General features: G+C 35.6%; 1 protein-coding gene across 4 annotated transcripts in view; it reads left to right on the plus strand.

The window, feature by feature from the left end:
- Positions 1-17085, plus strand: part of LOC139975523 (polyamine-transporting ATPase 13A3-like) — a 74852-nt gene that overhangs the window by 31004 nt on the left and 26763 nt on the right. For 3 of the 4 annotated variants that reach the window (XM_071983515.1, XM_071983512.1, XM_071983513.1), the window contains exons 2-7: positions 7790-7847; positions 8651-8818; positions 10549-10607; positions 12360-12510; positions 14572-14648; positions 16579-16656. In XM_071983515.1, coding sequence (XP_071839616.1) covers positions 7790-7847; positions 8651-8818; positions 10549-10607; positions 12360-12510; positions 14572-14648; positions 16579-16656 — 591 coding nt within the window. The remainder of the gene's footprint in view (positions 1-7789; positions 7848-8650; positions 8819-10548; positions 10608-12359; positions 12511-14571; positions 14649-16578; positions 16657-17085) is intronic. The other variant, XM_071983514.1, reaches the window with a different exon arrangement.

The raw sequence follows: 17085 nt of genomic DNA on the forward strand, positions 1-17085 counted from the left end.
TATTTCCCGAAATGGGCTGATTCAACGATTGTTAGCTAATAATTGTAACGTGTATACGAACCGCCCCTTGTGACTCCCCGAGAAATTTCCCGATATTGTCGAATTAGATAGAAAGCCTGAAGGAGATGTTAATATTTGACTTGATAAATAGTCCCACGGGTGGAGTTATGTCCCAAAATGACGGGAAAATTAAAATCGAAGACATTTTGGTACTCAAACCAACACGCATACTGGTCATAAGTCCTAAAATGTTAAAACCAAATTTCATGATATTGAATATGATCGGTGGCCTATACATTTCATCATAACTGAAAACTCTACAGAAGCCCCTGTTGTGTATAAAAAAAAAAATTTAAAAAAAATTTCCTGAACAACTTTGGTTTACCACCGTTCAAACATATCCACAACATTTCAGCAGATTTGGACGAACGCTCTTGGAGTATAGCAGTTTTTAACGTTTATAGAAAATGACCTCGCATGACCTCAAGTGGCCTTCAAATTATTATCAAATATGATTACATGTATGAAAACTAAAGTCACACAAACCTCTCACGATATTTCAGCTAAATCAAATGGAAAATGACGAAACGGCAGTCATTCAACACGGTGGTAAACACGGCGGAAATCTTACGATAGCTATAGCTCAGCTGAAAGCTTTCAGCTGAGATAAGCATACACTTTCTAAATGCAACTATACCTATGTTGCACTGGACGGACTTAACGGTCGAGTAATCGGACAGTGCCCGAGGGCTTAGAGCAGCAGGAGTCCACTGGCCTCTATACTACATAACTTCCTGATCAAATTCGATAGGCCTATAGTGCGGCTGCGTAGAAAGAACCTGTGTTATTATCTTAACATCAGAGACTAGCATATAGTTATATTTTGCTTTCATCGAGACATGTCGAGGACCGTACAACCCTTTTAATCATGCTTACTTGATGTTATAATATCAGTGAACTTCCACTTTAACAATTGGACTGTTCACTAAGTTTGGACAATTTTTAGTCATCCGAAGGGGGGGGGGGGGTGGGGGAATCTTCCCTTCAGTTTATTGCTGGAATGTCTGTCCTCAGTATTCTATATTCCTCAATATATGGGATGGATACTATTCCTCGGAGCCCTCCAATGACAACCAAAACCCCTCCTATCTATGTTTGGATACTTCGTCAAAATCTCAATAGAAATAAAGTGAAACGTTTCTGACATACCGATTGAGTATGAAAATATCAGTCTTAAACAAAACCTCTTACCACAATTACAATTTTAAAAAATGTCGTTTTAATAAACTGTCCTCGTATATCAGAAAAGCAAGGCTGTTCAAAGTAAAGATTTTTTTTTTTTTAGAGACCTTTGAATTTAAGTCGGGCAGGTGTTCAAAAAATATATCGTTCCAAATATCGAACACTTACAACGGGGATGTATTAGTTCTGTGACGCGGGGTTGTTGTTAGGCTACTTACGTGAGAATGTCAAACTAGTAGTCGTTTGTTAAGACATCTTTTAATCAATCGACATGACTTTGATGACAAAAAATGGTGTTGTCCAGGATATATTTAGGCCTAATGAATCAATACAAAGCCAGTCTTTGCAAGAATGACTGGCGGGGGGGGGGGGGGGGCTACCAGCGTAGAAATATTTCGCCCTCAGGAATTTATACCAACTTGGATAATTCTTCAGTTACAAATATGACCTTGAGATCGGAACGGATTAGCCGGCCACACCTGTTATGAACTCGTGACAGTTAATACGCTACCCATGATCTTACAGTAAATCACCGGCTTCTCCGCACTTTCTGCAGCTATTGGTAAATATCTAGGTCTACCTCTGTTGTCATTCGGACATGCAACAAATACAGTAAAACTTTAAGGTTACTTTAACCCGGCCCCTAGAATATTTGTAACATGATTTCAAGCACTTGAAGAAATTTCTTCACTAATTTACCTTACCTGTGTAATGTCGCGTATTCTAGTATTCAGTCAGTTACTGGTAGATAGATTGGTGACTAATTTGTCAATGCTTAATAGATTATTTTCACAAATAACTTAATTGGAAGTAATTAGTTAAGTCCACGATAAGAAGATGTAAATGTTGAACTTGAAGCTAGTTTACCCGTACAATGTGTTGTGTTTCTATGTAATCATAGCACGATACTGATAGTATGTTGTTTTGAACCTTAAGTTGGCGGTTTAATCAAAGTTTGCTTTGAGCATCCTTGGGAGAGGTTGATTTATATGAAATAGGATGTACCAGAAAGAAGTACGCGGAACGTCTATACGTCTCAGCTCAATTAATGTAAGCAATATTCTAACAAACACAAATATTGTTCTAGTCGGTCTTTGATTCGATGATTCTACAAGTTCGTTTGATCTCTCTGACTTTCTCAAAGTATTCTCATATACAGGTATAATTTTTCTTTTCATAATACTAAAACAGGCTTTATATTATCGCGCCTTCAATCGACGGTTATTCGAGGAAAACTATAAAATGATGAATATATCTTCCCCACGGTGAATTTTGTAACGCAGAAAATTAAGTTCATCTTCTGGGGCTAAATGTGTCTCGCACACATAGGCTATATATTAGCTGGCTTACGGAAGGATGTCGAGTGCAGCGATGAGAGTATTAATATTTGCATTCGAAGCAATCAAAGCAGGATTTTTTTTCTATTTTTATAAACTATCACTCACAGTATGACATGTGGTGAACTTTTGTGAAATCAATGTGAGAAAGGAAAAACGGCCAACATGAAAATTAACTTTAGTATTACATTTTTTAAGTTTTCATCTCTAAGATGCTGACGGCACATCAGTCTATACCTTGTAAATATTATTGTCTCCAGAAAGGAATTATTCTTTCGACTCCCTTTTGCCCATCAAGTTACAAAGAACTGGCGTCCATAGTCTGGCTCAATGGTAGTATAAATGTAACAGTTTTTAATGTAATACCATCACCTATGTTTTCATAGAAGAGGTTGTTGTACTGATTCAGTGATCTTTAACAAAAACAACAACAAGAAAGAAGACAACAACATCATGTATCTCATTTAAAGTAAACACTACAGAATTCATTCACACAAAGAGGTATCACAATACAAAACAACAACAAGTCTGAGGCATATTGGAGATAATACAAAGCTTGTGTATGAAGTTACATACTGTTAAAGATAGAGCAGGCTTAAAACGAGTGGATGATATTCCATATATAGGAATGATAAGAGACGACAGCGAAACAAAACAACTGTCCATGACCTTCAAATTGTTCAAAATACCAGATATTTTTTTTTTATATTGCTTACCGACGGCAAAACTGAGGAATATATGCGTTGCAATGGTGATGGGATAATGTGTGCGTGTGGGTGTGCGTGTGTGAAGATGTAACGCGTAAGCATACATGTAAACATGATAACTCAACAATTACACACAGGGGTAGGAAGCTTCCAAAAAAGTGGGGGGGGCACAACATTAGAGGGCACTTTCTCATTCCACAACCACCACTCGTTTAGCTATAAACCGATACACACCGGCCATATCACTTAAATATATATGATGTGTTAGTATGCTATCAATACTATTATGGTGCACGTGAATAATTAAAATAAAATATTAAAATTAACAAAGGCTTAAGATATCCAAAAGAGTTCTTCTTCAAAGGGGCACATTTTATGTCAGTAGGGCACATATGCTATTTTGGAAAAAAGTGGGGGGCACGTGCCCCCAGTGCCCTCCACCCCCCGGCTCCTACCCCTGGGTACACGAAAATACACTTATTGTGTACAAGAATCCTATCGTTTTCTGTCACATCAAATGTCATTTGAAGTCAATAAAGGTAAAAGTTCAAACTTTGTAAACAGCATAACTTGAAAGGTAAAGCTTTGACAAACTTCATAAATGGCATCTGGATCAAAATCATAAATTGCAAGAAACAACATTGTATTCTGTAGAAGTCAAAGGTCAAGTAAGGTCAACATAGGTCAAAGTATGAAACAATATAAACACTGTAGCTCCAAATGTCAATCTTAGGTTATTATTTTTTCTGTGGATCCGACTTATTGAGAACAAGATCCTCATTGCTTTTTCTGGCAGTCAAGGCTATTATTTGGAGTCAACAGGTGTCAAAGTCTGAAATCATTTTTATCATAACTGAAGTATAGCTTGAATGACTTGATACTTGGTATGTGGATCAGGGGCGTACATTTCTCAAGGAGGGGAGGGCGGGGGGGGGGGGGGGCTCTATAGTGAAGTCATTTCGACAAAGAAAAAATACATGTCGGAATGAGCCTTTACTATAAAAGTCTATGGAATTGATCTATAATAAGCCTATTTGGGTCCAGCGGGCAAAGTCTCAGCTACTGTAGCGTTTTTAGATTTTCCCTATTTTCTGATAGCGAGATTAAAAGCATAAAAATACACCTCGAGAGGTTTGCAATTTCTCTGGAAAGTGAAGTTCAAAGGCCTTGTGGGGGGTTCAGTAGGGAAAGCCTCCGAAGCTGCAGCGAGTTTTTTTTTCTGAGTGGGATATGAAGGCGTAGGGGAGAAAAAGAGAGAACGACTTTTTCTTTGTCTTCATTTTGTTTTTCCTACTCGTATTTTCATGTGTGCACAAGCACGCTGAATTCAGCTCCAATTTTGAGCCCGACTTGGCATCGATTTGAGAATGACTTTTGATTTTGGCTATTATCTAACGCTCCAGTAGAGCTCCACCCTTTCACACAGTACAACGTTATGTGTACAGATTTACAGTTATTATATTCTCAATGACACATGAAACGCGCGACAAAGAATCACTATCGGCCTGACACGACAAGTTCAAAGAACTCTGTACTCTAAGAGCCAATGCATCAGAAGTCGAACTGTATAGAATCAAGACACAATATGTCTAGAAGTTTGGTTAGTACATTTCAGGCAAGTGGTTATTAAAATAATTATTAATGCCGTATACAATCAATATAAATAAGGTACAGACATTCAGATAGTTAAATCTTCGCCTCTAGCGAGGACAGCATCGTGTTGAAATTCATCACCAATGATGACATTGGTCATCAAGCATTTGTGTCTCGGTATACAATTGAAAGTCCCTGTTTTGGTCAGCTATATGTTTGCTAAATTTATAGCAGACTACATGTGAACGAAAACTTGTTGAAAGGTTCACCGTTCACAACTGCTGTTTAAGGTTCGTATGACCACACAATCCCCTGCCCATATAGCACACACATGTCCCCTGTGTGTTTGCTGTTTCTTAGAGCAAACAGTGTAATGGACAATGTATAGTGTTGACAAAGTATTGTTCACGGCTTCCGCGTGTTTATTATCACACAATCACTGCTCATAACACACATATGATATATGTTTAGATTCTAGTTAAGTTATAACTGAAAGAGAATGTTTAAAAGGATCAATTGTTCAGCCAGCAGTTACATGTTATGATGACATTTATGGCAATGCTATGTATCACTGGTTCGTTTCATTTTACATTATTAATAATTCTGAATCATTTTCTCGCCGGGTGAAGCTGTGTGAAGTATTCGTCACAACCGAAGAGAGGGTTTGATCCCACTTGGATTAGTCACAGAAGTCAAGTGATCATGAATTGTTTTTACGACGCTCGCTCATCATGATTCCACATCATAAATAATTTATGCTATAACAATCTCAATATCTTTCAGATTTGAAAAGAAGGACTTTGTTTAATGTTTAATAAATCACTACAGTATTTATACATACAGCTACTCGTCTTCAGAAGTTATGACGTCTCAATGTTAGAGGTAACAGTGGTAGCAGCTGTGCCATGAAAGAAGTAAATGTCTAATTTTAAGTTGATCAATCACACGTAGGTGTAACTAGACGGTAGTTCATCTAGGCTTACATGATTCACCTATGGTTAACTGGTCATAACCAACACAATGTGTATTCGAAAATACAAAAGGCTATGTAACGATTACAAAAATTGAAGTCTGATGTTTACATCCTAGCAGGATCGTCTTTAGAAACATAACTCCTAAGAAAGTACAGACAAAGCTTTGTATGTTAAAAAAAGAGTATTATCTCGTAAATTAGGAAAGAAACACGAAACTAACTTTAAAATGATTGATGCTTCCAAAAACGTTCATTTTTATGCAACAATTATGTTCGGCTGGGTTGGACTCCTAACTTAGTGGGACGCATACACCTCTTACTTTGTGTTGATGACCTTGCTAGCAAGTCCGCTCTGCTGCCAACATTTAATGGAAAAGTTTTCATACCGTAGGCTATGTTAGCAGACTAAATGCCTGACACGTATGTGTTCGCAGACTCAATGTCTGACACTTATATGTTTGCAGACTCAATGTCTGACACTCATATGTTCGCAGACTCAATGTCTGACACTTATGTGTTTGCAGACTCGATGTCTGACACTTATGTGTTTGCAGACTCAATGTCTGACACTTATATGTTTGCAGACTCAATGTCTGACACTTATATGTTTGCAGACTCAATATCTGATACTTATGTGTTTGTAGACTCAATGTCTGACACTTATATGTTTGCAGACTCAATGTCTGACACTTATTTATTTGCAGACTCAATGTCTGACACTTATATGTTTGCAGACACTATGTCGAACACTATATATGTTTGCAAACTCTTTGTTTGACACTTACATGTTCGAAGACTCAATGTCTGACATTTATATGTTCTCAGCCTCAATGTCTGACACTTATACGTTCGCAGATTCAATGTCTGACAGTTACATATGTTCGCAGACTCGATGTCTGACACTTAAATGTTTGCAGATTCAATGTCTGCCACTTATAAGGAAGAGACAAGTGTACAACACTGCTCGTTGATAGCTCAATTTCCAGTATTGAATTCCATATGTTATATGATCATCGTCGGCAAACTCTGTTACACATAAGGATGTGGTTTTATTCAGTAATCTTCGAAATAAGCACTCAACTTTTGAATCAGAAACGGTTAACGTTTGCTGTAGCAGGAATATCCCTTTGAATACAACGGAAGACCTTGAAAACAGTAAAGACTTCCACGTCAATTCATATGAACGCTTGCAATTCAGCTGAGAAAAGCCAGTTGTTGCAAAAGTTTCCCACAGTTGACGTGCCTGGGCACAGGAGTGTATTGTTATACGTCACAACTAACTACTCATCAGTCGAAGCAGCTGGACATATTTCTTTTATAGACTTCTCCCGGATATGAGAGAAGAGAAACAGTCGCTCTCATTGAATATCCCAAAATCAAATACTTAATAGGACGTTCGCGTAATAGAAACACGCTTCATAGCTTTCCGCCCGTCATTATGGAAATATATACCCATACGAGTATGCCCATCCCTGCGAGACTGCCCCCTCTTAAGACGTTTACCCCTCTCCAGCAATCAAACCAAGAAAAAATGTTTATATATGCAACATCAAATGCTAATATCGAGCGAATACATTTAAGTTGATTAATTTATGCTTGGTCAGAATAAAGTACTCCTTTATGTAAGTATGTTGTGTAAGCGAATTTTCATTGTGCATAAGCTATGTATTTCTTGTGTTTCAGGGATTGTCATGCTAATGAAGTAGCGAACTGATTGAACGTTATTTGTCGGTTTCAATTACCTACTTTTAGCGTCGTTGTCTTTCTTCAGTCGTTTGCCTTGAACAATCCATCTCATCTCCTGAATTCTGATCAAGTATACTTGGTCATCGAAACCTTTATTAGTTTCATTTCGATATTGATATATCATTATCAGAGGCTTTCATTACTTTTCAAAGTTGATGAGCCATAAAGTTCTGATTTCATTTTTTCTTCAGAGAGCATCCTGCTTCGAGGGAGCGATTGGTTCTAGGCGAGGGTACCGATGAGCAAATAGTGAGTCTTTGAACAACACAACTTTGTATAAGTTCCGCCGGATGGTATCTTTGGAGGACACATACACCTTTCTTCAAAGAAATGTAGATGTTACATAGACTTAGATCGTATGTTGTATGCGTTTAAGTATGTTGAGCCTTAGGACGAAGATGAAATGTAGATTTTACATAGACTTAGATCGGATGTTGTATGTGTATAAATATGGTGAGCCTTGATATTGATAATGATATTGGTATTGATCTTGATATCGGTATTGATATTGGTATTGATATTGATATTGATTTTGATAGTGATATTGATATTGACATTGATATTGATATTGATATTAATACTGATATTGATATTGATATTAATACTGATATTGATATTGATATTGATATTAATACTGATTTTGATATTGATTTTGATAGTGATATTGATATTGACATTGATATTGATATTGATATTAATACTGATATTGATATTGATATTAATAATGATATTGATATTGATATTGATATTAATACTGATATTGATATTGATTTTGATATTAATACTGATATTGATATTGATTTTGATATTGATATTGGTATTGGTATTGATATTGATATTGATATTGATATCGGTGTTGGTATTGGTATTGATATTGATATTAATACTGATATTAATACTGATATTGATATTGATATTAATACTGATATTGATATTGTATTGATATTGATATTAATACTGATATTGACATTGATATTGATATTTATGCCTTTCCTCCTTATTTTAAACTTATTTTATTACCTGCAAGCGATTCTTAACTTTTTCCTATCTAGGAATGTTTTGGATACCGTCGAAATGTTCCTCGCACGATCGCCTTTTCCATCGTTGGCGTATTGACCCTTGGTTTTCTTTTCCTGGTGTTTCGATGGAAACCCAACTGGGAGATAAAGTTGATGTACGAGAGGTGTTCACTAGCTGAGGCGGATGTATTGTTAGTACGGGTAAGTCGCACTATCGGTCTGAGCTACAGCTTTGTAGATTTGGAAGTTAAACACTTGTCAAATACATTAACTTATCGTCTGATTACAAACCCCTCTTAAAGGTAAAATGAAAATAATTTGATATTATTTTGTAATTTTTTTGTTATATACATCTTAAATTACACTCAGGATGTACAAATGGTTTAATTCAACTGTAAGGATGCCTTAAGGTACAAAATTTAAATGTGATATGTAGTATACGTTTAAATACAGATTTATCTTTTGAGAAATTATCCTCTATTGGAGCTGAGCATTTAGCACACAAGACTATTAGGTCAGTTTCTCAGATGAAGCACAAAACACGATAGGAAAACGTTAGACTCTCAACTGGAATGAATACTCAGTTAAAATTTTGTCAATGAAAACTGGGATTTTATTTTATTCAAGTGTGGTCTATTGTTTATGAAAGGTTAAGACAACTAGTTTTCGTTGAGTTATTAGAATTTACGAAACAAAAGGATTATCATTAAAACAAATTTAGGCATGCAATGAGGACCTGACGTCATCATCTCGGAAGCCTTAAATGAGCATCATTCAAATGTGAATATCTTGAAACCTAAATAGCTATAGAAACGGTACTAGCATTCATTTTTTGTGACATATCAAAACTAAATTCTACCTTAAGTCATATATTTAACATATTATATCTATACAACACTGAGGGGTAATTCATTGCAGTTATTTTACTTCATAAAGGAGATCATTCAAAGTAAGGATATAGTGTAAAAAGTGCTCACAATCGCTTTGAACTTAAAAAGTAAACCTGTTCTGCATGAAGTGACATCGAAATGGTTTGCCTCTAGCATTGTCAACTATATTCTTTGAAATACAGCTATCAATCTAAATCAGTTAATATATATATATATAAATATATATATATATATATATATATATATATATATGTTGATACTAGATGAGACTAGTGGAACACTAGTAGTTGTAACTCGGAGTTTCACGCTTTACAGCGATCTTCAGACAACTCTGAGTTGTCTGAAGATCGCTATAAAGCGTGAAACTCCGAGTTACAACTACTAGTGTTCCACTAGTCTCATCTAGTATCAACATATATTCCGCTCTGTCCAATGGACATAGAGCACTCTGCGCCAAGATAGACGCCAACCTACTCTATATATATATATATATATATATATATATATATATATATATATATATATATATATATATAAATATATATATATATGATCACCGATAGAATTCACCATTCAGTTAATATATGATCGATAATATCGATCGAATTCACCATAAAATGTTGCATGTCTGATGTAAGTATAAACCATCAATCAGCTACACATCTCCCTTGTATACAAAATGAAACATTTAGTATGTAACTATACTTAACTCATTACAACTGTTTGACGGTAATATAAGTGAACCTACCAAATAAGACTTTTGAAGAGCATTAGTATAGGCCAACGTAAACATGTATCAATATGTGTATGGCATATGCTTGACTATTGCAACATATATGAAGTAGACTGGATGTTTCACCATGTATAAAACTACGCATATGGTTAGAAATTTGTAAAATCTGCCTGGGTAAACAACCTGAAAAGAAGGGTTTTGCAAGATAAGTTTCAATTCCGGCTCACCCAGTGTGATCCTGATTTTTTACGTATGCCTATTTGAGGATTGTCTGTCATACTATTGTAAGAATTTTTCTTCTATCCTAGGATGTTCACCAAAGATGGCACACAGCCCCTGTACGGAACGAACCCATAGAGTTACCCTCGTAAGTTATTTTACGTCTCGGTGATGTATTTGTTAGGATGTCTTATTATTATATTAAAGACGAGTACAGTAAATGAGTAATTTACTATAAATTTTGCATAAATTACCTTCATTTGTTTGAAACTGTACTCAATATGTCATCTTTTCCCTGTAAAGTCAGAGTCAATTTAAAGGGTAGTCTATATATCCGATTTAGAAATAATAAGTTTTAATCCTAAGCGTAAAATTCATAAATAAGATATACGTGGCTCGTCAATGGCAGTAAAGTGTGTAATTGTAAATCTAATATATCTTTTGCAATACACACTTCAAAATATTGATATCCGAAACAAATAAATAACAATTTACAGCTTCTTTTTTTTTCTTTTTTTTTGCACCAATACAACTTTATCCGTATCAACATCTAGTGCACACACGAAATTGTACGTTATTTATAAGTCTTTTAATTACTCTCGTTGACTGCATACAAGGTTTTCATTCAGTTACGAGAGTCACTGGAATAAAAGGTTATATATATATATATATATATATATATATATATATATATATATATATATATATATATATATATTTATATATATATATATATATATTTATATATATATATATATATATATATATATATATATATATACCATAAACTGTCGACCTAAGCTACATATTATGCTTATATATATATATATATATATATATATATATATATATATATATATATATATATTTATATATATATATATATATATATATATACCATAAACTGTCGACCTAAGCTACATATTATGCTTATATAGATATATATATATATATATTTATATATATAAAGCAATGCGGCCTTTCATTGCTGGTTGTTGACATACTGGTTAAAAAGGCAGAATTCCTCTACCAAAATTGGTCATTGCTTGCCCATGCAGTAGTGAGCTAACAATGGTTAAGGAAATATGAACACTCCTTATACTTGATACGTTATATGCTAGAAAACATGAAACATTGGCTAAAGAAAATGTTGTGGTTTGCTGTAGCTAAATATATATACATAGGATGCGTTGCATGTATTATACACGGTGGATCTTGTACACGGTGGAGCTTGGCATACAAATCTGGCGCCATGTAATTGCTGATAATTGTCAGCTTTTTAATTAAATCCAAAGGATGAGCGATCTGTTTTTTATCCAGTCTTAAAACTCCTTGAATGAAATTTGTTTGTAATTTGTGTTTAACCTTTCATACGTGGTTACTGGGTAATCGTTCAGTGGTTCGTGTGAATCATCCATTGCGTTGGTAACTTCGCACTTCTTGACATTGGGTTTATTAATAGTTGACTCTATAGATGCCGTGTATGCTACTGATTCTTTTACGTAATTAGTGGTTCAAACAACGTGACGAACGACTATAGGTAAAGAAAGATTTCTTTAGACAATCTGTAGTAGGCATATATTTGCATTCAATTTGGAGTTTAGCGAAATTAGGGCCTTCTATTGTAATACAGCATGAGTATACTCATAAGTATACTGAGTGAATGCCTTTGTAGCCTATTACCATAAAACAATGCACAATTAACCATGACAGGCACATGTGGATCACACATTGTACTAACACATCATTACAGTGAGTGTGTGATGTTTCTATACATATGGCATTTATGTAGCCATGCATGATCAAGGCAGCATCAGTGTATATTCAAACCATGCCTTAGTTGATAAGAAAAAATCGTTTCATTTGCAGCATTGTGTGAATTTTGTCTTTTCCTTCACAGAGAAAAGAGACGCCGTCGTGAGGACTACTGCATGAATGGCAGCCCCTCGGTAAAGGTTACGGTTGAGAATTCCGATGTCGGGGAAAAGGTAGAGTTTGTTCCAAACGACATGACGTCAGATCGAAACAAGAATTTTAAAGTAATTGAACAAGTAGGTACACCTGCTTTATCACACACACTGATATAAACAAAACAATTAAATAATGAGAATTACAGTTTTAAACGTAAACGAAAATATCGTGACAACTCCAAATTTGAGTTTACAAGAAACCGCAAACGACAGTGAAAGTTCAGTATATGTATTTGTAGATTGTATATACACGAAACCTTTATTAATTATGTGATGCAAGATTGAGTATCACTTATAGGCGTAATATTTCCCAGATGAGTACTGAACGTGGCATCAAGATTATACCAGTATAGCCCCTTACTAAGATCGGTTTAACGAGGATGATGAAACTTGGAAATCGTTTGTCGGGGTCGTTGAATGCGACTGAATGAGCGGCATGATTACAATTAATTAGCCTTATTCGCTTCAAGGTAACCGATGCTTTCCCGTATGTTTGTAGACATTTTCATCTCCCCACCCCAGAGGCTACGTAATGGTATTTGTTGTCTCCGTATCACGTGACAACATGTTGGCCTCACTGCTTATAAGATTGAAAACGTTTCAAACTTATTAGGAGTTTACAAAGCCTTTAAAGGATGAGGAGGGATTTGGATTTCAATTAACTACCCCTAAACTGTATTTAGTATGAAAAGACGTCGAATGTTTGCAGTGTTGGTTAATGATTTACTGCCAAACACTCGAAATCAAGAGCCCTCTCCCATCTCAATTCAAATGTAGGTGCTTAATCATATATAAAGCAAACGATGCTCTGATATGCCCAAAAAATATAGACATAGCTATTAAAAAAATTAATTAATAAATATGGGCGGGTGGGGGGGGGGGGGCTGCGACACAAGGACAACATTCACATGCCTATAGTGAATGAGTCAAGCTGCAGTACACAGAAATATTTCTTGTCCGCGGTCAAATCTAACTGAAATTGTGTATGACTGTGTAATACTGAGTCAGCATGATAACTTGCACGTGCGCCTTGCGACTTAAATATATCCAACGGTAGAGGAGAAGACTGCCACTCACGTTTGTATTTACTAGAGAACACGTGATCTTTGATCGGACTTAATGATCTTCGACAGCATAGTGTTGTTTCTTGAGGAGAAGGAGGATGAAGGACGTATAGTTAATTTTGAAACCGGTCTACTTTAAACCGCCATCGGCTCCAGTTAAAAAAGTCATATCTGGAAGTAATTCAATATCAAGTCACTAGATTACTTTATAGCCATTCAGTCTTGTGATATTACATGAAGGCTAGGCGAGTAAATCGGACGCCAGCTAGCTACAGAATACAGATGCTTAGTTTGCCATAGTTAGTTATTCTCTGAAATAAAACCATCGACAGCTGAATTTTATGTAAATGTACAAATGACGCATATACATTTGTACGCAAAACCACAGGTTTTTAAGCAAGTGCAAATAGCTTTTGTCCACACGATATTTCCGTTTGCAAGAGAAGCTATAAACCATAAGGCAAATGAACTTCAAACTTGGTTGGTGTGTGTCACTAGGCATGGGATGTAGTACGTCCGTCACTTATGGTGTCAAAGGTCAAAACCCCTCCCCACCCTTCCCTAATAGGGAGAAAAACATCAGTTTGGACATTATACGCCCGTATCCAAATCACAAAATGTGCCTATCGATGTAGGAATAATCACTTTATTAATTTAAAGGCAAAATGTAACCAAATTTGGGGATGAGGTATGCAGTTCCATGCATGGATGGAAATAACACCGTTTCAAATAGTACACAAAATGTAAACCGTAAATATAATTATTCATGTTAAAATAACATATATTGGAAACCAACATACGGGAACTAATAAGGTTCATTTCGCCTAGGTGAATTCAGAGTTTGTAATTTAGAGGTAAAAAAAGCAATATCATTTATATTGGTTTGCTCTATTAATTACGTGTCTTTGGAAACCATAACTTATCTCCCTTTTTAGATTCGTAACGGAATGATGTTTTAACCGCAACATTAAATCATATAAGTGTCTTGAAGGAATTTTATGCATAACGTATACTGTAGCCAATGTGACATCAAATCAAAGCATGTAACATTTGACTCCTCTTTTCAATCCCCATACAGGAGCTACTTCGCTTTTTCCACTTCCAGAAGGTTATGTATATATGGGATAGGGAAATTGCTCTCTTCTACAGGCTGGGGTAAGTTACATTATCTATGTATGCGTGTATGTATGTATGTATGTATGTATGTATGTATTTTAGATCCTCCTGCAAGCAGGAACTCGCGAAGAAGCCATCATTGGCTTATCAAAGCCGCAAGCTGACCGAAGTCTCTTACATTCATATTTAACGTCCATGATTATGAATTGTCAATTTTCAACAACTCTGTAATTAGACGACATACATTAATCTTGGAGTGACTCGAACCGGGGACCTTATGATTAGAAGGCACCGGCGTTAACCACTGAACTAACACTCATTTACACTCCATTTACACTTTAAACTCCTTTACACTCCTAACACTCCATATACTATTTATGTCATACACATTTCCAAAATAATGATGTTTGGGGAGTTTTAAAGGTGACTTCAGGTCACATTTTGCCGCTTAGTTGCCCCGTGGTCTCGTCTTTACGAGGTATATTTCTTTACAGTTTGCTCGTGTTTGTATACAGCTGTTAGTTGTTATTTCGTTCATTCAATGCATACTATAAGAACGTTCATTAATACATTAGGGAGACATGTTATTTATCGTCTGACATGTGGTGGATTCTTTCGCCTGTAGTCAGATGTAGACACATACAAAGATGCATGACCCAGCAGGAATTTGACTTGTGATGGGAACATCAAAATATATGCGGATCTGAATGAAATTGTCTTCTTGATCTTGAAGGAACATACGGTACCACAAACACACACACACATGCATACACATACAGATATACATATTAGGTTACTTTGAGCTGCAATGCGTCAAGGCCTTTTCTACGGAGTATTTCTTGAAATAATCACTTACTTTAAAAGATCTGCTGTAAAACATTGCTGACAAAAGCCAACAACACATTTTGCCCCTAGCATATACCTAACGTCTTCTCTTACTTATATAATGAACAAAATGTTTTCCTGCAAGATATATTTAAATTGACATGTGTCGTAGTTCAGGATGTTTTTTATAGTTAACGTTATACCCTCTTTATATTGGTAACAATCATAGAGGTTTTGTAGACGATTAGTTAATTAATTAACATGCATTGCCTAGAACCGACTTTTGTACCAATGCGACAATGTACAGCGCTTCGAATCGATGTTAGATTATCTACACTCTGTCTAGATAGACGACTTTAATCTTTTCATGTATTTAAAAACAGTGCAGAACATCTGCATAGATGGAACGCATGATTAAACTGACCTTATCTGCAGATTGGTTTGCACGAATAGGTTCATTAGATTTAGACTCATCCGAACAGTCGAAATTTATAACAGTCTAAAACATACCCGCGACCAATAACCTTCGAAGACGGTTTTTGACCCGATGTTAAGACTTCTTGTCTCACCGTCTTTAAATAAACTACGGATTCTAATAGCCTCTCAAAAAAAGGCAATTTATCATACAGTAGTAGTTAAAGAATAACGGAAATTACCAAAAAATAATTTGAAATTATAAAAGGACTTTCGAATACGTAAAGATTTTCGAAATAACGGGTAAAAGTCGTATATTTATCTGCACTTTTGTTTCACGATATCAACAGTAAACATGGTAGAATAATCGTAGTAAGGAAAGTCTGAAAAGTCTGGAGTTTATCTCCTCAGTTTAAACTGAACTGTTAATGTCGATCTTCATAATTATGCAAGAAATTCCTCCAATTAACATACCTCGTAATATTTATAGAGTATACCTGTCCGTATGGGCGTAATTGTATTAGAAACAACAAATTGGGCAACCTACGTCTCAAAGACCACAATTTGTACAAGGTTTATTTGTGGCATTGAAGATTATAAATATATATATATGTTTATTATAGGATCGAGGTCAACATATTTTCTGATAGTTTTAGAGAATGGAGCACATGCTCAAGTATGGCACATCGGCCCATGTGTGTTTACCATTGTGTACGCTATTCTTTTATAGGGGCTTAGAGGAAAATGTACCGTGTGCCGATTTTTATCGAACGTTTACGGGATTTTCTGAGAAAGAGCAGCAACAAAGGTTTGTTGACTAATATTTATTTTGACAGCAGTCATCGTCACAGTATGTGCAGTATGTACAGTATGTTCATTATGTGCAATATGTGCATTATGTGCATTATGTGCAGTATGTGCAGTATGTGCAGTAAGTGCAGTAAGTGCAGTATGTGCAGTATGTGCAGTAAGTGCAGTAAGTGCAGTATGTGCAGTATGTGCAGTAAGTGCAGTATGTGCAGTATGTGCAGTAAGTGCAGTATGAGCCGTATGTGCAGTATGTGTAGTATGTGCAGTATGTGCAGTATGTGCAGTATGTGCAGTATGTGTAGTATGTGTAATATGTGTAATATGTGCAGTATGTGCAGTATGTGCAGTATGTGCAGTATGTGCAGTAAGTGCAGTAAGTGCAGTATGTGCAGTATGTGCAGTAAGTGCAGTAAGTGCAGTATGTGCA

The sequence above is a fragment of the Apostichopus japonicus genome, chromosome 11 (assembly GCF_037975245.1).
Source record: "Apostichopus japonicus isolate 1M-3 chromosome 11, ASM3797524v1, whole genome shotgun sequence".
In the NCBI taxonomy this organism is placed as follows: domain Eukaryota; kingdom Metazoa; phylum Echinodermata; class Holothuroidea; order Aspidochirotida; family Stichopodidae; genus Apostichopus; species Apostichopus japonicus.